General features: G+C 55.0%; 1 protein-coding gene across 1 annotated transcript; it reads left to right on the top strand.

Annotated features, from left to right (window-relative positions):
- The first annotated feature begins 853 nt into the window (after positions 1–853).
- On the top strand, positions 854–21,138 carry CAPN12 (calpain 12). Its single transcript, XM_030544334.1, has 19 exons — positions 854–1,081; positions 3,457–3,660; positions 5,291–5,424; positions 5,791–5,959; positions 6,827–6,910; positions 7,732–7,817; positions 8,589–8,663; positions 9,355–9,521; positions 10,482–10,680; positions 11,934–12,158; positions 13,289–13,331; positions 13,948–14,001; positions 15,011–15,068; positions 16,025–16,089; positions 17,038–17,106; positions 17,659–17,737; positions 19,024–19,140; positions 19,983–20,041; positions 21,048–21,138. Exons 1-19 carry the CDS (start codon positions 854–856, stop codon positions 21,072–21,074), a joined length of 2,142 nt encoding a protein of 713 aa, XP_030400194.1. The 3' UTR covers positions 21,075–21,138.
- Positions 21,139–23,530: the final 2,392 nt, after the last annotated feature.

Raw genomic sequence — 23,530 nt, forward strand, 5'->3', positions numbered from 1 at the left:
TTATATCTTGGGCCAAAACTTACAGAGTGAGTGAGTTCATTTACTTCAGTGGGCTTTGGGGCCAGGACTCCTGGATTCTATGCCTGGGTCTGAGAGAGGAATGGGGGTGCTATAAGCCAGGACTCTTGGGTTCTATTTCCAGCTCTGGGAGGGGAGTGGGATCTAGTGGGTTAGAGCAGGGGGGGCTGGGAGCCAGGACTCCTGGGTTCTCTCTAGCTCTGGGAGGGGAATGGGATCTAGTGGTTAGAGCAGGGGGGCTGGGAGCCAGGACTCCTGGGTTATGTCCTGGCTCTGGGAGGGGAATGAGGTCTAATGGCTAGAGCAGGGGGTTGGGAGCCAGGACTCCGAGTTGGGTGCGGGACTCTCAGCTCCCACATAACACTGGGCACTGGCAGCGCACGGCACCGAGAGATGGACCAAAGAGCCTTATTTTAGGCAACCAGCTCTGAACACTTTGGCCCATTTGCATGGTACCAGCAGATGGGGAAAGTGAGGTCCAGAGAGGAGACATGTCAACGGAACCCAGGAGTCCTGGGCTTCTGCTCGCCCCTGCTGTAGCCACAAGTCCATCCCTCCCCCTCTCAACACCCAAATCAACAGTCAAATAGGACACAGGAGGCCTGGTGATGACCCATCTCGCCCAGGCAGGATGGGACCAACCAAAGAGTTAACAGCAGCCAAAGTGCGTAGGGACTCAGATCAATAACCAGCTCCTCCAGCTTTGTTTGGTGTGCAGTAAAACCCAGCTGTTGACAAAGGCTAACAAACACTGGCCCTGGCCCTGGGTTTCATTAGGACACACCTGTGTGACGGCACAGGAGCCTGCTGCAGTGCGTTGCCGGCACAGCTGAGCATGGCTTCCCCCGGGATCACCGTCCGTCTCATCAGCGACCCGAGCTCAGAGCCCGCCCAGGTCATCCCGTACTCGGGGCAGGGGTACCAGGAGCTCAAGCAGCAATGCCTGCAGGAGCGATGCCTCTTCACCGACCCGCTCTTCGACGCTGTCCCCAGCTCACTCGGATACTGGCAACTTGGACTTGGGTCTGAGAATATTAGGGGGCTGGAGTGGAAGAGGCCACAGGTAGGTCTGATGCTTTCGCAGCCAGCCAGTGCTCCCTGCAGACAGGGTTCAGGGGTTTCCTGCCATCGGCTCCCTCCTCGAGGAGAGCCAAGATGCGAATCCCCATGAGTCTCCCGAGGACGGGAGGATGCTGCGCTGCTGGGTTTTATAAGTGCTTAGTCTCCCTGATCGAAATCAGGGCCCCTTGTCACACCAGGCTCTGCCCAGACCCCGACCAAGATCAGGGCCCCATCACGCCGGGTGCTGCCCAGACCCTGACTGAGATCGGGGCCCCATTGTGCCAGTGTAGACACACAAAGCGAGAGAGTCCCTGCATCTCAGCTGAGGAAGCTTGACCTTGTGGTTAAGACACTGGACGCAGACTCAGGGTTCAAATTCTGGTTAACCGCCCCCGGAGTGACCTTGGACAAGCTACTGTATCTCTCTGGGCCTCAGTTTCCCTGGTTCCAAAATGGACCTCTAGGAGCTAGTGTAGTGAGTAACCACAGTGTCTCGTTCATCGGGAATTGGGACGGCACACGGGTGGTGGCAGTGGCCCAGGGCACAAACAGAGCTGTCACTTAACAGGGCAAGAATGCAAGTCTCTAATTAAGAAGGTGACTCGTTTTCTTAGCCTGGAGATCTCTCCTCAGTCACCGCTGCAGGACAGGCAGCAGTGTAACTTCCGGCTGTTTGCTTTAGGATTAGCCAAGTGACAGGTGATTTGTTTCAGTATCAGAAACCGGAGTTGGGCAGAGGTTAGGTTGCCGATTCTTCCTGTATACAGGTGTGTCCTGCGGCAAACACTGACTGCTTGAGGCAGGATCCTATGCCATTGTCAAAGGGACCCCAGTGCCGACTTGAGTCCAAATCAGGACTTGGGTTCCACGCAAGGTGCTCTGGCAACAGTTTGGTCTGGGATGGTGGAAATCTTGCAAGCTCAGCTGCAAATGGGAAATTTCCCATCAGCTGGAACGGATGAAAGGTCCTGAGACCGGCCTAACACCCTACCACGCACCATCTCTACTGTGACTCCGCAACAGTGGCAAGTTGTTTGCTGCGGAGGCTACAGTTGCTAGTGAAGAATGCACAGTGGACAGAGGGATAGGAACAGGGATCGATAGCTTTCAGATGAGAACACGCAACATCTGTAGTGTTGCCCCTTCTTCTGGCACTAGTATCCCACTGCTAACACCAGTGTTGCCCCAGTGCTGAATGGCACCAGGTGTCTGGAGCCCGGCAGTTTGGCTTCCCCTTGGGGGAGAAATCACTGATGTGGAGCGTGTGTCTGTTCTAGATGTAACATCCATGCCCCAGTCTTGATGTGAGATGGTCAAACAGCATGCAGGGTGATACCCTGTCCTGGGACCAACGCCAATGCTCATGGAGCAACTCTGCCCCAGGAACTGACATTCAATAGTGCAAAAGGCAGAGAGCAAACTAGCTGACTACTCTCCCAGCTCCCTCTCTCCCCAAGTTGCCTCTACGCAAAACCCTTGTGTAACCCCAAACTAACAGCTACGCAGCATGTCTGCATGAGTCGCAAACCTTGCTCACACACTTAGAACTTGGAAGACTATGTGTAACAGTGCCACCTGGTGACGCCTGCCATCACGGTATCAAAAATGACAACCATTCATTTCTCTCCTGCTGTGTAATTTGCATGCTGGACTTTCCTCCTCAAACCAGAAAGCTCCTGTCTCTATTCTGTCTTGCAGGAAATTTGCAGGTCCCCAAAGTTCATAGAAGAGGATATGAGCCGGACTGATGTCAAGCAGGGCAAGCTGGGTAAGCACCTTCTCCTCTCCTTCTGAGCGCCCTGCGCGTGGTTTCATCCTCCACCTCGGACGATGCGCAAAGAGGTGGGCTGAAAACTATGCCTGGCTGGCAGAGCCCTCACGCCATCTGGGGGCAGTAGCTGCAGCCTCACAACTGTGGTGCCTGGAGCGGCAGACATGGGACGCAGCGCTGCTCTCCTGTGGCTAACCCACGGACAGAGGTCCATGGGCATGAGAGAGAATTTCCCTGCAGTTTCCCAGGGACAAACCTTATTGAATTAAACATCATTCAATACAGTTTAACATACGCCTCTTAGGAGTACATTGTATTCAAAATGCGAACATTTGCGTGTTATTGCAGCAGACTAATGCAGAGCTTGGAAAGTGTTAAGGGCTTGCAGGGAAAGGAACAAGGCTCGGTGGGATTCCTAGGCAGTCTGTGCCACTGTGTAGGCAGGGGCTGTGACTCTGGGTCAGGAGAGAGACACGAGTCTCCACCCAAGAGAGGTGGTGGTTGGGGAGCCAGGAGCCTTTGCTGGACCACAGAGTGGGAATCCAGGTACAGTGGCCCAGAACGGTGGCAATGAGTCTGTCTCTGGGCCAATGCAGCTGGGTTAGCTATCACCGGTAGCGCCAAAGGTCGCGGGTTCAAATGATCCAGTGCAACAGAACTGTCCAAATCAACTCACCCCTTCAACAGGCAACTGCTGGTTCCTGGCTGCAGCTGCGTCTCTCACCCTCGACCCACGGCTCATGCAGAGGGTGGTACCCAAGGGGCAAAGCTTTGCACACGAGGACTATGCTGGCATCTTCCATTTCCAGGTGGGTTTTCCAGCCTGCGGGACCAAACCAGGGCTGGTCAGGGGAGCTGGTGGATGGTGGTGGACGGAAAGGGCAATTCCTCACCTGGCGAGGGGGATGGCTCAGGAGTTGTAGGAGGGGAGCCTAGGTTGTGCATTAGTAGTGAAAGGGAGCCTTTAAGTCAGGGTTGGCATGTCAGGGGCCCCAGGGTACCGTTGCGTCAGGTGCTGTCCATCCACAACCGGGGCCGGCTCCAGGCACCAGCGCAGGAGGCAGGTGCTTGGGGCGGCACGTCCAGGTCTTCAGTGGCAATTCGGCAGCAGGTCCCTCAGTCCCTCTGGGAGGGAAGGACGGGCCGCCAAATTGACGCCGAAGAATGAAGCAGCGCAGTAGAACCGCCACCGAAGTGCTGCTGATCATGGCTTTCCCCCTCCCCTCTTCCTTCACTGCCTGGGGCGGCAAAAAAGCTGGGGCCGGCCCTGTCCACAATGCAGAAAGACCGAACGGACGAAGGGTCCGATTGTCAGAAGCGAGAGGAACCCACAGCTCAGCCCTGGTTGCTTTCCGCACCACCTGCGTTCTGCTCCACGTCACTCCTTATGGTCTCAGGGAAATCCCTCTCTCAGGATGTGCTATTCACCTTCTCCTAACCCCTAGGCTCCATCCCCCCCTTACTGTTTCCAATCTCCGCTAAGCAGCAAGCGGACTTATTCAGGTCAAGCTCCCAACCTGCGATGTTCCAGCAAACTGGCGTCCTCCCTCCCGCCCCCATGCATCAATCTGGACTAAGCGAAAGCCTCAGCTTGGAACAGCCTCATTTGCATGGGGATTTTGGCTCTAAGCTTCATGGCACTGACCAGTGGGTACTGCTCACCCCAGCACTCTGTGCTGGAGACGTTCCAGTAGCAGGATGCTGCTGTGGGTGCTGATCCCGGATCGAGGGCCTTGCCAAAATTTTTCCATCAAATACCCAAAAAAACTGACATATTTTGATTTTAAAAATTGCCACCATGGTGCCTCATGGGAATTGTAGTTCCAGGGTCTCAAGAGCCTGTTCTCCAGTGCAGCCAGGGCTCCTGGGTTTGGACTACATCTCCCAGGATGCATCACTATCTGGCCTGTTGGAGGGTGTTCTATAGGCATCCTGGGCCATGGGGCATCATGGGAGATGTAGTCCAGCCAGAGGGATTGGCCCATGGAGAACAGGAACACAAGGTGACTGAACTACAATGCCCATAAGGCACCATAGTGTTGAATGGAAAGGCTTTGGTTCAGTGTCTCTCAACGTTTTGGATACCAGGGACCAGCTTCTGCCTTCCTAAACTGAGTCAGGGAGATCTCAGGGACTAACGCCACTAGGCTTAATACTGGAGTCACTGACTGAAATGTATTGGCCTGTGGAATCCAGGGCAGACTAAAGGAGCTGATGGACTGTTCTGGCCATAAACCCTATTAAATATTTCGGGTTTTCCAGCAGAAACCCCCTTTTCAGAACAGCTCTAACATGTTCCCCCTCTGAGATGCTGTAGGATTTCTAGGGAGCAGCTCCCCAGATCACAGGGGCAGGGGCCCCCTGGGTTGGACTGACAGGGTCTAGCCCCGAGGGGTCCGGTAGCAGCATGCACTGTGCTAATGGGTTCTTACCCTCCAGTTCTGGCAGTACGGGCAGTGGGTGGATGTGGTGGTTGACGACCGACTGCCGGTGCAGAATGGAGAACTGGTCTTCGTGCGTTCCTGCCAGAGTGATGAATTCTGGATGCCCCTGCTGGAGAAAGCCTATGCCAAGTGAGTTGGCTGATCCCTGCCCAGGTAGCTTTGCACTCAACCTTGCATTCCCATGGGGCAACCTAGCTGCTGGACAACAGAGAGCAACCCTTGGCACTGATGTCACACTGGCTGACCAGAGAACAGAGAGCCGAGAAAATGGGCAAAGGGTCATTCTCTCAAGTTGACAGTGGGGGAAACTGAGGCACAGAGCCTGTCCAAATCCACACTGTCATTGGCATAGGCCCCAGGGGTCCTGAGTCCCAACCCTCCCCCTCTAATCCACCAGACCCCACTTTCCTCCTGTAGCTGGGCACAGAGCCCAGAAGTCCTGCCTCTCAATCCTGCGTGCTCTCTTTCTCCTTCCCCTTCGCTGCCCCATTTCAGGCTCAACGGCTCTTACGAGGCCATGAACGGCGGGTACATGAACGAGGCCTTTGTGGACTTCACAGGCGGGGTCGGGGAAACCTACCAGCTCAAGATGCCCAATCCAGAGCTCTTCAAAGTCATCCGCACGGCCCTCACGAAGAGGTCTCTGATGGGGGCACACATCAAGGTGAGCGTGCAGAGAATCTCTTCACTTAGCCACTGATGTAATAATGGGCCACGAGTGGAGCACCAGGAGCAGAATTGAACCCCGGAGCTTGGAATCTTTATCTGCGAGTCCCAGCTCCTGGCATGTGTGAGGGTTGCAGTTCTCCCCCATGGTCCTGGCCCCTGCTAGTGGTGGCTGGGCCACACAGCTGTTTAGGAGCCTGCTATGATATTGGCTACCAGAGACCCCGGCCGAGATCAGGGCCCCGTCGCGCCGGGCGCCGCCCAGACCCCAGCCGAGATCAGGGCCCTGTCGCGCCGGGCGCCGCCCAGACCCCAGCCGAGATCAGGCCCCGGTCGCGCCGGGCGCCGCCCAGACCCCAGCCGAGATCAGGGCCCCGTCGCGCCGGGCGCCGCCCAGACCCCGGCCGAGATCAGGGCCCCCCATTGTGCTAGGATCTGTAAAATGCAGAGTCCAAAGAGCTGGCGTTCTACAGACAAGGCAATGGGCCGGCGGGCGAATGACCCCACCCCCACAGCTGAGTAGCAGAGGTGGGAGTAACACCCTGTGCTCTGAGGGTCCCAGTGCACAATCCTACCTGCCAGCCCATGCTGCTTGCGGTTTGACACACAGCGGGGGCACCTGGCGGGAGTGGGCGTAGCAGGCATGGCCAGGGTGACCAGACAGCAAGTGTGAAAAATCGGGACGGGGGTGGGGAGTAATAGGAGCCTATATAAGAAAAAGACCCCAAAATTGGGACTGACCCTATAAAATCGGGACATCTGGTCACCCTAGGCATGGCAAGGGGACCCCAGGTCTCTCAGCAGGCCGCCTTGCTGTAGCACAGGCAAAGCCTGATTATGGGGGTGTTTTCTCCCTCTCCCCTAGATCACCCGGCAAGAGGACATGGAGGGACACACGCCAGAGGGGCTGGTGAAGGGACACGCCTACTCCATAACGGGTGTTCACAAGGTGGGCCCGTAGCTACCCCTCCTTCCACTGGCTGAGGGGATCCTGGGGGCAGACACGCAGCCAGGTTACCTCTGTGACGGGTATCGCAGGAGCCCCCAGTGAGATCAGAGCCCCTGCGTGCCAGGTGCTGCACAGGCAATCCCTGCCCCAATGGGGATCCAGTGTAAACCAGGCAGCTGGCCTGACCCGCTGGGTCATCGTCCAGCCATGGCAGGGGATTAGGTGGCGCCAGGGGGAGATATCCCCGGGGAGCACCTCGCCTGCGTGTGGATGTGCCCATCACATGATGCTGCAATGAGAGCCAGCGGGCTGGAGGAGGAGCTGGGCCCAGCCTGCAGGACAGGACCTGCCACTACAGGGTGGGTTTGCTAATCGCCCCCTGCCAGGGCATCCCACCCCCATCCCTGCCACCGTGACAGGGTGTCAGGACTCCATCCCCCACATTGTCTCCCTCTGCTACCTTCTAGTTGCCTATTGCTGATCTAAATAGCCCACGAAAGGGTTATTATACCCATTACACAAACGGGGAAACTGAGGCCAGAGGAGCTCCATCCTTCAATAATTACCACATCACTGTAGCACCTCGGAGCCTATCACAGACCAGAGCCCCACAGCGCTAGGCGCTGTACAGAGAACAGAATGACAGATTGGGGTACAGGGTACGGATAACACGAGAGTCGACAGGCAGACACAGACAGGGCCCAAGGAAACAATGAGCCATGATTGGTCAGCGTGATGGCCCGGGTGGGGTCCCAGCAACCTTCCTGAACGGCGACCACGTGCCACGATTCAAGCCCGTTTCCCCACGTGCCTCTGTACAGCTGGATCACAGGGGCAAGAAGCTAAAGCTGCTGCGGCTGAGGAACCCCTGGGGAAAGGTGGAGTGGAACGGCCGGTGGAGCGACCGGTGAGTGTGGGGAAAAAGAGGGGGGTGGACTCGAGGGGCACACCAAGTGTTAGTGAGGAACACGGCAGTGTTCTGACAAGTGCTTTCAACATACATTGCCCCCAGGCCGCGTTGCTTTATGGGTGAGCAGCGATTGCACCCAGGATCTCTGGACTATGAAACACAAACCTCCCCAGCCTGAGCTGCCAGACCGAGCTCCGTTCGCCTATGCTCCCGTGCTCACCAGCTTGTCACCCCTCTGCAAGCAGCAGCAGCGTATGGGGCATTGGGGGGTCAGTTTCCCATTGGAAGAGAAATCAGGGATGTGGCCTCAGGGAACGTCTCAGTACAACTTACTAAAGACACTAGAACGCCAGTCCTGGAACAAGGCTGGTCCCACACAGCGCTGAGGTGAGCCTCTCGTTCAGGGATCTCAGCCCCACCACGCAGTTCCCGGCTCCACCCCCAAGAGCTGACTCAAGTTAGGGAGATTAGGGTGGAGCGCAACCCCCCCCCCGAGGGCCCCGAAATGAAATTAACGACAAGGGTTTCTTCAAAGACTGACCACTTGCTCACATGCAAAGAACTTGTAAGACTGTGTGAAACCTAGTGACTCCCCCCATCACAACTGTCGGGAGTGGGACTCTGCATCTCAAAGCACAAGCCTCAGCTGCCAGAGCTAAAGGACCTGAGCCAGTAACTCTGGGGCAGGTGTGGGGTCTATATGGCCCAGACACTGGGTGGCAGAGTCGTGGGTATCACATTTAACCCCCGCACCCTTCTCCTTCTCAGCTCCCCACTGTGGGCAGGGCTGGATCCCAAGCTCCAGAAGAGCCTACAAGTGAGAAAGGAAGATGGGGAATTCTGGTAAGAGCCCCAGCCCCACACACAACAAAGGGGGGCGGGATACCGGGGCGGGGTGGGAAACGGCAGCACAGGGCATGTCAGGTATGTTCAATGACAGGCGGCACTGTTCAGCGTTACTATGGTTACCACCAGTAGTATTATGGTAGTGCCTGGGCCTCCGACTGAGATCGAGATCCCCGTTGTGCCAGGGGCTGCACAGACCCTGACCATGATCAGGGCCCGCTTTGTGCCAGGGGCTGCCTCAGAGAAGTTACAGTGCAAGTGGACAAAGGTTGGGAGGGGAAACTGAGGCAAGAGGCGGGGACGTGCCTGGCACAAGGCCACCCAGCAGGTCAGTGGCAGAGCTCGGAATAGAACCCAGGTCTTGGGACTCCCGCTCTGGCGCCCTGACCTGCTAGATGGAATCAGCCCACTCCCCCCACGTGCTGTGGAACAGTGATGTGGTAACAAGACAGGCTAGGTCGCCTGTGAGGCTCTACGAGCGAGCGTGGGGAGAGGAGGGGCCCAATCCCCAGCTGGTGTGCAAACTGCTGCTGCTCCAGCGGAGTCGACAGGACGGAACTGATTTCTGCCAGCGGGGGAGTTGGGCCGCTGGATCCTGCTCAGAGCGAGGTGCTCCAGGGCTCCCTGACGGGCCAGCACTGGGTTGTGTCTGCACCTCCCAGCTCTCTCGATCTGTCTCAACACACAGGATGCAAATGGACGACTTCCTGAGGTACTTCGACGCCCTGGAGATCTGCAGCCTGACTCCAGACTTGCTGGAAGAAGAGAAGGGGCTCGGCTGGAATGTCCGCTCCTTCCAGGGGCGCTGGAGCACTGGCTATACTGCCGGCGGGTGCAGGAGCTCAGGCCTTCGAGGTAAAGGGTTCTGCCCGAAGAAGGGGTGGGGACAGAGACTGGCCCGTGAGCCCTTCGCCTGGGCTCACACCCAGGTTAAGTCAGAGTGAACAAAGGCTGCTGACCCTCAGCCTGAGCCCCACAGCTTGTCCCCCCTGAGAAACCCCCAGAGACTGAGCACAGAGAGAAGTCCCACAGCAGCTGGCCCTGGAATTACAGGGGGCTGCGGGGCGGGATTGAGGGGCGGCAGAACCAGGGGCCGGGGAGGACAGGGCTGGGACAGCAGGGAGCTGCGGGTCTGGATTGGGGGGCAGGGGCAGAACCAGGGGCAGGGGAGGACAGGGCTGGGACAGCAGGGGGCTGAGGGTCGGGATTGAGGGGCAGGGGCAGAACCGGGGGTCGCTGGGGAGAACAGGGCTGGGATAGCAGGGGGCTGTGGCATGGGATTGAGGGGCAGGGGCAGAACCGGGGGTCGCTGGTGAGAACAGGGCTGGGATAGCAGGGGGCTGTGGCATGGGATTGAGGGGCAGGGGCAGAACCGGGGGTCGCTGGGGAGGACAGGGCTGGGATAGCAGAGGGCTGTGGCATGGGATTGAGGGGCATCAGCAGAGCATGGAGGGGCAGGATGCAAGGAGCCCCTGCAGGAGTCAAGCAGCTGAGTAGGGGGGGCAGGAGGGTGGGAGGGACCTACCCGCTGCCGCGCACAAGGCCCTTAGGGCAGAACATGGGATGGGCTTAGGGGATCAATGACTAGGCAGATCCACAGCCCCCCTCTCCCCCCACGGGCTGGGGGAGTGGATGCAGAGGCAGTGGGGGCTGTTCCACGCTGAAGCAAGTGCAGACATTCCCAGGGGTGGGGGAGGTTCTTTGGCCCAAGACCCCCTCCCCACAAAGCACAAAGTTCATTGGGGAGGCGACACCCTATGAGTGGAACCTCCCCCTCTCCCCCGATGTGAGACTGGCCTGGCCTCGCCCCCGCAGACAGCTTCTGGATGAACCCCCAGTACCACGTCCGCCTGCTGGAGCCGGATGAGGCCGACCTGCGGAAGCAGCGCCTGGACCCCAGCTGCACCCTGCTGGTCTCCCTGATGCAGAAGGACCGGCGCCGGGACAGAAAGAGGGGAAAGGACTTTCTGCCCATTGGCTTTGAGATCCTGAAGGCAAGGGCTGAGCCCGGGAAGTGTAAGGGGCCCCACCCCGCCCAGGGGCAAGCTGGAGCACCTCCTGCTGAGCTCACTGGCCCAATCCCCTGTCCATCCAGTGGGCTCCATCTAGCCCCAGGAGAGTGACAGCCCCAAGGGGCTGCCAGCTGCTCTGCTCCCCATCCCTGGCCAAGGGGCTCGGGGCAATTGTCCCACAGCGCTTGGATTTGCAGTAAGAGCCAAGGTGAGACCCTGGCCCCCTTAACTTCAGAGGCGAATAATCCCCCCAGAAGAGTCAACACCGGGATGGGTTTGGGGTGGGGAAGGAGATATTAGCAAGGGGGATTGTGGGTGCTGGGAAGGGGGACAGGTCAAAGAGGAGTGAGACGCCCCAACTGAGGTCAAGGCCGCCTCATGCTGGGCCCTGCCTGGAACTCCACCAAGATCGGGGTGCTTGTTGCGCCAGGTGCTGCGCAGACGTCGAGCGAGACAGCCTCTGCCCCCTAGGCCTCGAACAGGCAGAGGTAGGAGCATTCTCCCCCATTTGACAGAGGGGAAGGGAGGTCCAGAGAGAGGCGAACTGATCCCCAGTCTCCAGCCTTCACCACAAGGCTGCTGCAGCCCTTACCACTTCCTTGAGAAACCCAGGGCAGGTTGGGGTGTTGCTGGAAGGGAGCTGCCTGCTCCAGCCAGCTCTGGAGACCGGGAATGGAGCAGGTTCTGCAGCCCGCTAGGGACCCCGATACCCGATGCGTCTCGTGAGTGATGCTGTAGGGACGTGGCGTGAGCAGCCGCTCCTCAGAGATTGCCCCGTGTCCCAGTGGAAGAGGCACAAGAGCCCTGGGGAGGGTGGGGACCACCTGGGTTTCTTGTTCAACTGCTCTCATTCCCCTTCTGCTGTTTTTCTCTTGCAGATGCCCAAGGAGGTAACTAGCGAGAGAGGTTGTGATTTCCCTCAGCGCGCGGGCCAGATTTCCCTCCCAGTTTGTGGCCGGACGGCTGATTCGCAGTGGTTAAAACATGGGGATGGCGCAGAGAGGAGCGTGGGCCATGTGGGGAACTGCAGGAAAGATCAACGAAAGGAGTGAACAGGGCCAGATCCCCGGGTGGTATAAATTGGTGTTGTTCCTTTGGTGTCAGTGGGGCCAGATTGGCAGCTGGTGTAAACTAGTGTCACTCCAGTGGCTTGCAAGGAATTCAGCTGACTTCCTTGCATGCCACTGACCAGGTTCCAGACTGACTGGCCCAGACCCTCGGAGTCATTTCGGTGCCCGACTCCCTCTGATTTCAGACCCATCTCCCCACAGTACCTGGAGCTGAAGAACGTGTCCCAGAGGAGGGCGTTGCTCCCGTCTCTCCGTGCCATGTTTTGGACCTCATACGTGCCCATGAGGGATGTCACTGGCCGCTACAGGCTGCCACCGGGGGATTATCTCATCATCCCCAGCACTGGCTACCCGATGGAGGAGTCCAGCTTCACCCTGCGCATCTTCACGGAAAAGGCAAACAAGTTCCTGTGAGTCTCAGCTTCCTGACACCCGCGGGCCTTGCAAAGAGAAGCGATGAGCAGGGATTTGCACGGCGCAGGGTTGGCGCATCCAGTTTAATAGTGCGTTGCACTTTGACAGCCATCGACAGCATGGCTGAGGGGTTAAAGCAAGGGGCTGGGAGTCAGGATTGCGGTAGCCCTGCCCCAGATGTGTGGGGGAGTGGTTAGGTTAAAGATGGGGGCTTATGACTCCTGGGAAGGGAATGGGGGCTAATGGTTAGGCTGGGAGTCAGGACTCCTGGGTTCTTTTCCTGGATCTCCAAGGGAATATTAGCTAGTGGTCAGATCATGGGGGGCTGGGATTCAAGAGACCAGGATTCTTTTCCCAATTCTTCCCCCATCTCCCCGTGTGACCTTGGGCAAGTCATGGCCCCACTCAGTTTTCCCATCCCTACAATGAAGTTAAATACCTAGCTCACCAGAGGGGGTGTGTGACATCTAATCCATGTCATACAGCAGGCTGGCACCTCGAGGTGCTGCATGCCTTTCTCACCTGCTGCATGGCGGTTCTGTCGACCCCCACCACTGCAGAGCGGTCTCCTGACACCGGAGTTGGGAAAAGGATCAAACGGGGGGGAGGGGGGGTGTGGCCCGGCAGGATAGCACCCTCAATGGCAGCAGCAGGCGGCATGGCACAGTTCAAGGCCCCAGTTCTGCAGTCCATTTTAAGCACGTGCTTAAATCCATCTCTGTTTTGCAAAGCACATGCTTAACTTTAAGCACGGCTAAGTGCTCTCCCAGAGAGGGCTGGAACGCTGGCTCTAAATGGCTAAGCAAAAGGAAGATGCTCAAGAAGAGAGAGAAGGAAAAGGGTAAAGAAACCAACCCAATACTGGAAGGAAGGATAAGGAGACTCAGTTCCCAGGGTGGCCAAAGTCTCTCTCTGTACCACGGGCAAGTCATTCACAGCCTCACTTCCCGTCTGTGCAATGGGGAGAAAGGCATGTCCCGACCTCACAGGCGTATGAGGATAAAGACACTGAAAATGCGGAGGCGTTCAGTTCCCCAGGAACAGGCGGCCATCAAAGTACCTCAGATAGACAGACACTGAGTGCCCATCTTAACAAGCTATTGTGCAATATTCTTGTGTCTTCCAGGGAAATCGATGATGAAATCAGAGCAGACATGAGACCCCTTCAGGTAACGGCATTTCAGCTAATTTACTCTGAACAGTCAGGCTTACTAGCAAAGCACCTTCCATCCCAGCATCTCAATGCACTTCCCAGGAATTTTCAACATTGTCCCCAACGCGGGGCTAAGTCCACCCGCTGGTGAAACACACCTACCTAGGAAGCACAAAACCCATCAGCCAGCAGCTCTCAGAATATTCTGCAGGACAAACTCACTATCCATGTGGATTCAGGTGGAGGAACGGGGCACTCAATAAGCCCCAGACGGCAGTAAGGAAACGAGTGTGGATTTGTGCACTGACAACCCCTTTGCCCCTGATCTGCAGCAGGTTAGAAATGCAAAGGAGAAAACCAGCCCTGGTATTTTCCCTCGGAGGGCCTAAAAACCTAGGAACCATCCGAAACCAAACGGGAAATTTGGGGCATGGTTGATCCTCAGCACTTCATGCTGAGGCAGCTTTCCTATCAGGTCTCACCCCAATGATCCCTCATTTCCTGGCCCCCGCTAGCAGCACCCAGAGCAGAGCCTCTTGCAGTGCAGGAGAAGATTCCACCGAGGTTCTTCACAGGTGAAAATATTTTAGGCAAAATGCCACAGGCCTGAAAACGTGACCCTCTTTCCCCAGAGAATCCCCAACGAGAAAGAATTTGAGCAAACCTTCCTGAAGCTTGCAGGACCGGTGAGTGTTGTGGGGAAGGATCCTGGGTTTGACTGGGACGGGTTATTGGGGTCTTTTTCTACAGAGCTGGGCTCTGGATCTCCCACGAACGCTTTGAGTTGCTCTTGGGGCCAAGTTCTGACCTCAGAAGAACTGAAGTGACACGGGTTGCAAGAATGGAAAAAGCAACTGGCTATTTCCAATGTTCTTTATGGGGGGAAGTCAGTCAGTCCAATGGTATCTGTCTGCCCCCCATTAACACCGTACCTGAGCACCCCATCCTCTCTCATGTAGATTAGGGTTGTTCAGCTTAGAAGAGAGACAGCTGAGGGGGCGGGGAATATAACAGAGGTCTAGAAAACCATGAACGGTGTGGAAGCAATGAACAGAGAAGTGTTATTTACCCTTTCCCACAATATGAAAACCAGGGGTCACCCAGTGAAATGAACATTCAGCAGGTTTAACGCAAACACGAGGAAGTACTTTTTCATGCAATGCACAATTAACCTGTGGAATTCATTGCCAGTGGATGTTGTGATGGCCAAAAGTATAACGGTGTTCAAAAAAGAACTGGCTGCGTTCTTGGAGAACAGATCCACCAATGGCCATTAGCCAAAATGGTCAGAGACACAACCCCATGCTCGGGGCAACCCAAAACCTCTCACTACCGGAAATCAGGTGGATCATTCCATGATTGCCCAGTTCTGTACACTTCCCCATAAGCTCTGGTACGGGCCACTGTCAGAGGCAGGATACTGGGCAAGATGGACCCTGGTCTGACCCAGTGTGGCAGCTCTGATGTTCTCATCCTCCTACCACTCCCTGTGAGGTAGGGAAGTGTGATTATCCCTATTGTACAGTGGGGAAACCGAGGCACGGAGAAGCTAAGTGACTTGCCCAGGTTGATACAAGGAGTCTGTAGTAAAGCAAGGAATTTAACCCGGTACCAGGCCAGCTTGCTAACCCCTGGACCATCCATCTTGCCCCTGGGAAACCCCATTTCAACCCACTCACATTGCTTGGTTGGCAGGACAAGCAGATTGACGCTGCCAAACTGCAGGATATCCTGAACACAGTCACGGCAAAGCGTGAGTACCCCTGCACAATCACCTCTACCCTTCCCTGGCCAGTGCTGCACTCCGTAGCTCTGCTATCCCAGAGAGGAGCTTTAATCCCAAACCAGCCCCGACTGTCCGCGACCTCCAATGGACTCAGCTTAGAGGGTGGAAAGTTGGCCTGCCTCAGGCGTTCTCCCTCTCGAGACGGGAAAGGGTCTGGTGGCAATGGAAATAAATCAGTTCAGCACCACAGGAGCCAGTGTTTGACCAGTTCAGACTGGACCTGTCCAGAAGGTGGAACACTTGACCTTTCCCCCTTGTGAGGTAGGGCAGTACAGTTCTCCTCCTTTGAGAGATGGGGAAACTGAGGCACAGGAGAGGAGAAGTGACATGCCCAAGGTTGCACAGGCAGTCTGCAGCAGAGGCTCCTGGCTCCCAGTCCCCTGCTCTAACCACTGGACAACACAATACACTCTCCCCTCACTCAGCCCCTCCGATCACCATGAGCTAAGACTATCACTCATCAGTGGTGACTCTCAGTTCCCTCTCTCTAACCATTGGGTGACATTTCCTCCCAGCAATAGAAATGGAATCCAACAGTTTTGACCCCCCAGCCTCGGCCTCCTGCTCCAACCATTGGACAACACTCTCTGTCCTCTACTGGAAGAGCTGCGAATAGAACCCAGAAGTCCTGACCCCCAATTCCAGTATCAACCAGTAGAACTTAATCCCCTCCTGACTCCCAACCCCCCCAATGGAATCCACTCCCTTCCCAGAGCCAAGGACAGAACCTAGCCGTCCTAACTCCCAGCCTCCCCGTTCCAACCACTAGACTCCCCTCCCCTCCAGGAGCATGGCAAACACTTCAGGCTGCTTCAGCACCTCTTGACAACTGCAGGCCTAGCAAAAATGATGGGCCAAGCCCCGTCTCAGCCACTGTTATGAGATAAGCCTTTATCTAACACCGCCATACTCTTACGTTGCAGAGAGTCAGCTGAAGACAGATGGGTTTGGCCTGGAGCTCTGCCAGAAAATCATCCAGCACTTTGATGTATCCTTCGGAGAAGAAAACTAGGGTGGGAGATGTTAAGAAACAAATATCACATGGCATCACCCGGCCCAGGACAGGGTAACCTCAGGACAGGGTAATCCCACGACAAGGCCTTGGCATGAGGGAACTCAGCTGTAACTGGGAGAGCAATGCTCAGCCTCCATCTTCTTTTGCTGGCAATGGGTATTACAGATCAAGGGGGTAGATTGTCCCGTATCTGCCTATTGTGTGGCTCTTCCACTATCCTCTAGAGCCAGCCACTGTTGGAGATGGGAAACGGGAGTAGCAATTCCTACATTTGCTCTATGGGTGGGGTGGGCCTGAGCTGAGCTCCAGAGCCGCCTGGGAACAGGACCTCGCTGGGGGAGGAGGGAGCTGTTTGCATGAATAAGGAAGGGGCAGAGCCTCTGGGGTCTGGCTCTCGTAGGATGAAGGGATCTGAGGACTTTGGATCACCGACCCTCCCCCTGGGAAACTCCATCAATGAGCTCAAGGGGTAATCCCACTTGGGTCCGTGGGGTTTGAACCCTGGACCTAGGAGCACGAGCCTACCACCGTGTGAGCTAAAGAAGTTTGTCCCAGCTCCTCAGAGGTATTAAGGCACCTAATTCCCATTGAGATGCAGGGCTCACATCGCCCAGTCGTGAGCTGCAGGAGCCTGATAACCATGTATGTAGACTAGGGTGGGTTACCCACAGTCAAAGCATACGCCACTGTCCGAAGAGCCACGTCCGCCTCATTGCGGAGAAACCCCGAATGGGGCTCCCCGTTCTGGGAGCAGCCCACAGACACCAAGCTGAACAGGGAATGGTGGCGGGAGAACAGGGGAAGCTGAGACAGGATCCACTTTGCTACAGAAGGCAGCCAGGTATGAAGCAGGAATTGGAGAGAGCCGTGCATCTCCTCCCTGCGCAGGGCTGGTGTTTTCCCTTCACGGAGCAGCATCAGCGCAGCAAGACCGGAAAACTGACACTGCCGGCGTTCAAGCACCTGTGCAGCAAGATTAAAGAATGGGAGGTACACGCGATGACAGAAAGTCGCGGGTTCGAGTCCCCCCCACTCCCGAGCGATGCAGCAGCTGGGTTATTGGCCACATTGCCCTTCCAGAGAAGCAAACAATTCCCATTTCTGGAGGCTGCCCAGTAAACGGGCTCCAGTGGATAGGGGAAGATTGATGCTCTTCCAAGCTCTGCCCCTGTGAGTCACCAAAATAAGGCACCGCTCCCTGTTTTTAAATCAGGAATAAAATAGTTATCTCACACCGAAATGATTCCTGAGCCTCTGTGTTCACCCTTTCCCGAGATGGACAGAGGCAGTTCACACCTCTCCGAACTATTGCCAAGGAGTCACAACTTTCAGCCAAGTCAGGGACAGCTGCAGCTTTCCAGCACTAACAGGGGTCAGAGACCCACAAAACATACTGACCAGGGGGTTGCATGTGCATTGATCTCCTTGTAAAACCCTGAATTTGATTCCTCCTGGCGCTGGCCTCTGGCTCAGGGATGGGTGTGTGTGATTTTAAGCCCGTATACTCTCTTGGATCCCGACACTCCTGCTCCCATTTGACAGGCTGTCTTTACCAAGTACGACGTGGATCGCTCGGGGACGATGAACATCCACGAAATGCAGCTGGCGCTGGATGCAGCAGGTAAGGAGGAGGGTGGTGTCAGGAGTTAAAGGAGAGCAACAAAGAAACGGTTGGGGCTATGTGATCTCTGGTGGGACGCAGGAACAGCATTGGCCATGCCTGCCAAAAGGGTGAAGCCTCTTGGAGGGGTCTAAGGTGAAACAGCAGCTGGTCAGCTGCGGGGGTCAAGGGGGGGTGGGCCCTCTGTGGAACTCTGCTCACATGTGTGTGAGGACAGAGACAAGGCACACAGTCAGAGAGTCACCCTATGGGTGGGTTGTGTTTTACTGCATCTCTCAGTGCAGAAATAGGGTTTAACTCTCTGGTAAAAAATCCTGGAGGTGTCCCCCCCCTAGCATCTTGGAAATGCTGCCACCGATTTCAAAAGTGTCGCTGCCATTTCTCAAGCTCAGGAAATCCCAGCGACTGGGGACAGGGAGGAAAATGTGGGGTGCTTGCCTGACCCGCTGTGCAATAGAGTCAGCAATCCTCAAATCAGAGAAACGTCGGCTGGATGGGACTTCAAACAGTCAGCGACACCAGCCCCCTCCACTGAGGCTGGGCCATGGAAAGCTAGATCACCCCTGACAGGGGTCTCTCCAGTCCAGCGACGGGGATCCCACAGCCTCCCTTGGAAGCCCATCCCAGAGGGTTAGAAAGTTTTACTTCGATCCAACCTAAATCCCCCTTGTTGCAGATTAAGCCCATCATTTCTTGTCCTACTTTCACTGGACATGGAGAACAACCGATCCCCATCCTCTTTGTAACAGCCCTTCCTGGCTATGCTCAGGTTCTCCCTCAGTCGTCTTTTCTCAAGACTAAACACAGCCCAGTGTTTTTAAACTTGGGCCACGAGTCCAGACTCTGAGCACGGCCACAGACCTGTTGGGTGACTGGGCCAGTCACCTTCCTACGCCTTTGTTCCCCTCCCACTTTTCCTCTCTTTAAGCTCCTGCCAGGGCTTTCCCCTTCCATGCAAGAGCTCAAAGCGTTTAGAGTAATTAAATAAGGATTCCCGTAACCTCACTGCCTCTTTGCCTCTCTGTGAAATTAAGTAACTTGCAGAGGTTGCAGCGCTCTCGAGCCCTCACGCCTGTGCTCAACCACACCATCTGTCCAGCACAGGAGACATCCATTAAGTGTCCCCAGCTCCGAGTAGGTGTCTGTTGATATTGAGGTGCATTAAACTGGAGAAGACAAAATCAGCCTGGATACGAGCTGCAACAACTGCACAACAAGCCCCAGTGAAAGTCCGAACACTGTGTGACTCTCAGGCCTTCGTCGTCCGTTTCGCTCTTTGCACGCAGGTTTTCACTTGAACCACCAGCTGAGGGAGACCATCACGAGCAAATACCGCAACCGATACCTGATGATCGACTTTGACAGCTTCCTGTCCTGCATGCTGCAGCTGGAAGCCATCTTCAGTAAGTGCCGTCTCCCGCTAGGCTAACAGATGATTAGCAGCTCTGCCATCGGTGGTGGTGCAGATCTACACCTCTCCAGCGGCAGAACCATGTGCACAAATGACATGCTAAGAACACCCCAGTGTCAGCAACCATTCGTAACCCCTCTTCTCCCCACCTTTCCACTTCATCTAATCTGTCTCCTCAGAACGAGCCGGGAGAAATAAAGCCCTTGCAACGTGACCCGGTAGCAACCCGGGTGCTAGCTGGGGGAAGGGAGAAATAGGAGAAGAGATGGAGAATGGAGAATTTTAAAGGGGGCTGAAGGTGAGGAGGAGAGGTTTGAATCCCATGCAGGAGATTCAGAGATGTTAAGGCCAGAATGAATCTTTCTGACCATCCCAGTCTGTCTCTCCTGTTCAGCACAGGCTGGAGATCTCACCCAGTGACCCCAATAGCGAGCCCAGGTTCTTACTGAACTGGGGTGTGTCTTGTAGCAAGAGATGGGAAGCCAGCACAAGAACGGGCAATAGGGGGGAGACACCGTCAGAGCAGGGTGTGAGGTTACAGCACTAGCTGAGCTTTGGCTCCCCGTATTAATCAGGGGGTAACCCAGCCGCTCATTTAAGAAGAGGATTTAAAAGCAATCTGTGTGGCAAGCCACATGGCTTTGGAAACAGACCTAAACTGGAACAATGGCTCAGAATGTTATAGGCACGTGATGTCAACTCCAGGGCATGTTGGGATTGCTGAATTTCAACACCGTGGAATCAGTGATGCAAATTGGGATGTGAAGGGGGGGAGAGGAGCGTTATGTGGCAAACAGCTGCCTGCTAAGTCTCGCTTCCTTTTTGTCGTGGCAGGGCAGTGCCAAGAGTACGACAAAGCCGGTGCTGGGACGATCACCATGACGCAGAAGGAGGTGAGAAGCCCGGGTTACCGCCTCTCGCTCATAGCGGCTGCTGATCTTTGCCTCACGCTGGGCGCTAGCTGAGCCGAGACCCCTATTCCTTTTGCAGCAGCCATTAGTAAGCCTGAGACTCATGCTCACGAGCTTCGGTGTTCAGGCTGCCCTGCCCTGCTGTGCGGCACCACCTCATGCCCCACCGCTGGGCCTGGGCATGCACCAAATCATCCTCGTGATCACCCCCTTGTCTTGTCCTTCAAGAGAAGGCATTAGGAGCATCTGCTCAGCAGTGGAAGGAAGAAGGGCTGCTTTGAGCCAAGCAGGACAAACTCCTCCCACTCAGCTCTGCAAAGTGCCAAACTGCTCCTGGGTCTCCAACCACTTTGCCGCTGCACCTCAATCTTGACTTGGAGGCCCCTCACCTCCTAGTACAGTGCCCCCACCACGATCTCAGCCCAAGTTCACCTGCAATCCCAAACCACAACCCCTCTCCCCTTCTTGTCCCCACCCCGGGCTCCTTCCCCACAGCTGTGCTTTTCCCCCTCGGTCCCGATCAGCCTCCCAACCCTGCTATACACTCCTGCCTCCACCCCACCACCACTGCAGATGTCCCTCAATCTTGCCCATCTCCTGGCTATTCCACCCCAGACTTCCCACATACAGATCTGCCAATGCTGTCTATCACCATATTGCCTTTCCGGGCTTGGGCGTAGCTCGGACAAACCATGCCAGCCATCAAGCTAGTGGCAAAGGATTAACATGTTTACCCAGTGCATCACCCAGCCTCCACCAGAGGGCCCCACTGAACACTCTGCAGGGGACAGAGTTGCAAGTATAAAAAATGCTAGTGAATTACTGGGCCACCCCTTGCATTTTTCTTTCCTACGACCCATGCAACCATCTTTTCTAAAGCAGCTTCCAACGGGGGTTCTGTTTTGCAGCACTTCTCTTGACACACAGCCTCGAAGATACACAAAGACTTGGGTTGCCTAAACGGTTCGGTTTTGTTTCTGCCTTTCAGTGGTTGGAGCTTGCTACCCTCACCTAAACTGGAAGAGGTGACAGAATCGTCTCCTGGGAGGATCAGCAACAAATACCTAACAAGATGCAATAAACAAAAAATCAGTTAAGGAGGATGCATTAGGAGAAATTGAATAGATAATTTTGCACTAATCATTTTGCACTAATTCCTAACATTCAAGGCCAGAAAGAACCATTAGATCATCTAGTTTGATTTTCCGTATCACACAGGCCAGAATAGTTCAGTGTTATCCCTGTACTGAGACAAGTAATTTGTCTGGCTAAAGTCTCTTCCAGAAAGTCAGCCATGATCTGAAATCTTTAAGAAATGGAGAATCTGCCACTTTCCTTGGGAGTTAATTCCTGTTGTTACTCACCCTCCCTGTTAATCTGCCTTCCTTCTAACTCTGATTTGTCTGGGTTTAACTTCTCGCCCTTTGTTCTTGTTCTGCCTGTCTCTGCTAGATTAAAGAGCCCTTTCGCCGCAGATATTGTCTCCTCAGGAAGGTACTTATACACTAATCAGGTCACCCCTTGATCTTCTCAATACACTAAACAGATCGAGCTCCTTAAATCTCTCATTGTAAAGTGTTTTTTCTAGCCCTGGAATCACTTTGCACTTTTCTCCAAATATTCCTCAACTGGTTCATCTCTTGGGATGAAGCAGGTTCGATCCTAGCTCCACAGACTGCTCTGCTAGGGCATGACCCTGCCCTTTTCAACATCCAGCTCCCAAGAGTGCAGGGGGGATCTGAGAAGGGGGTGGGCTGGGGAACATGTTGCTCATGTGGCTATGAGGGGTTACTGACAAACAATTTCCAATATGATGAACGTTTTTAGATGTTGAAACTGTCAATTTTCTGCCTCTTGGAATCTCAGCAGCTGAACTGAGCACCTAATAAAAAAAGTATCAAATGTATATATTTAAGGTGGGTTTATTTACTGTGGGTGAAAGCAACTAGCACAAATATATATTCTGGTTGCACCTAAGTGTCTGTCAACATTGAATTTTAAAACATGGCAGTGACATTCAGATCCTAAGTCCACAGACTCAGGCTTGTGGGTTTCACGCAGCAGCACTAAACAGCTATGTAGACCAGCGGTAGGCAACCTATGGCACGTGTGCCAAAGGTGGCATGCAAGCTGATTTTCAGTGGCACTCACGCTGTCCGGGTCCTGGCCACCGGTCCGGGGGCTCTGCATTTTAATTTAATTTTCAATGAAGTTTCTTAAACATTTTTAAAACATCATTTACTATACATAAAACAATAGTTTAGTTCTATATTACAGACTTATAGAAAGAGACCTTCTAAAGATATTAAAATGTATGACTGGCACGCAAAAAAGACGGTTACTCACCTTTGTAACTGTTGTTCTTCGAGATGTGTTGCTCATATCCATTCCAGTTAGGTGTACGCGCCGCGCGTGCACATTCGTCGGAAAACTTTTACCCTAGCAACTCAGTGGGCCGGCAGGTCGCCCCCTAGAGTGGCGCCACCATGGCGCTCCATATATACTCCTGCCGGCCCACCCGCTCCTCAGTTCCTTCTTGCCGGCTACTCCGACAGTGGGGAAGGAGGGCGGGTGCGGAATGGATATGAGCAACACATCTCGAAGAACAACAGTTACAAAGGTGAGTAACCGTCTTTTCTTCTTCGAGTGATTGCTCATATCCATTCCAGTTAGGTGAATCCCAAGCCTTACAAAGGCGGTGGGGTCGGAGTGAAAAGTGGCAGAATAAAACTGCTGAGCCAGAGGCTACAGCCTCTCTTGACTGCTGAACCAGGGCATACTGCGAAGCAAAGGTATGGACCGAGGACCAATGGAGCTTCGCGACAGATCTCGTGGGTAGAAACACGAGCCAGCAAGGCGGCAGATGAAGCCTGAGCCCTGGTAGAATGCACGGTGATGTGGCTTGGGGAAATATGAGCCAAATCATAACAAGTGGGGATGTCCGCCATCACCCCAGATGAGATCCTCTGAGAGGAAAACAAGCAAGCCCTCTCTTTGGCCCGCTACCGGGGCAGAGCTGGGGCACCTTAGGAAATGATTCTGTCAGCACAATATAATGCGAGCACTCCACAGATGTTCAAGGAGTGCAACGGTTATGCCCATTGCGTTGAGCTGTGGGTAACATGAAAGGCCAAAACACCTTAGGGAGGAAAGCCGGGTGCGGTCATAACTGCACCTTGTCTTTGCGGAACCTTCGTAAGAGCTCTGATCTCAGAGACTCGTCTGGCCAAGACTAGGTTGAGGTCCCAGGGCGGGGCTGGGCGGCGCACCCGAGGGTGCAAGCGCTCCAAGCCCTTGAGGGACCTCGAACCCATAGAGCGTGGGACACTGAACGTCCATTTTAGCCTGCTGGAAGGTAGGGATGGCTGCTGAGAGTATCCTCAGCGATGATACCGCCAGATCCTGCCGCTGAAGGCCAGAGGCAGGCCAAATAGAGGGATCGAGACCTCAGCAGGAGCAAGATCGAGCGTA

This window comes from Gopherus evgoodei, unplaced genomic scaffold, assembly GCF_007399415.2.
Source record: "Gopherus evgoodei ecotype Sinaloan lineage unplaced genomic scaffold, rGopEvg1_v1.p scaffold_34_arrow_ctg1, whole genome shotgun sequence".
NCBI lineage: Eukaryota > Metazoa > Chordata > Testudines > Testudinidae > Gopherus > Gopherus evgoodei.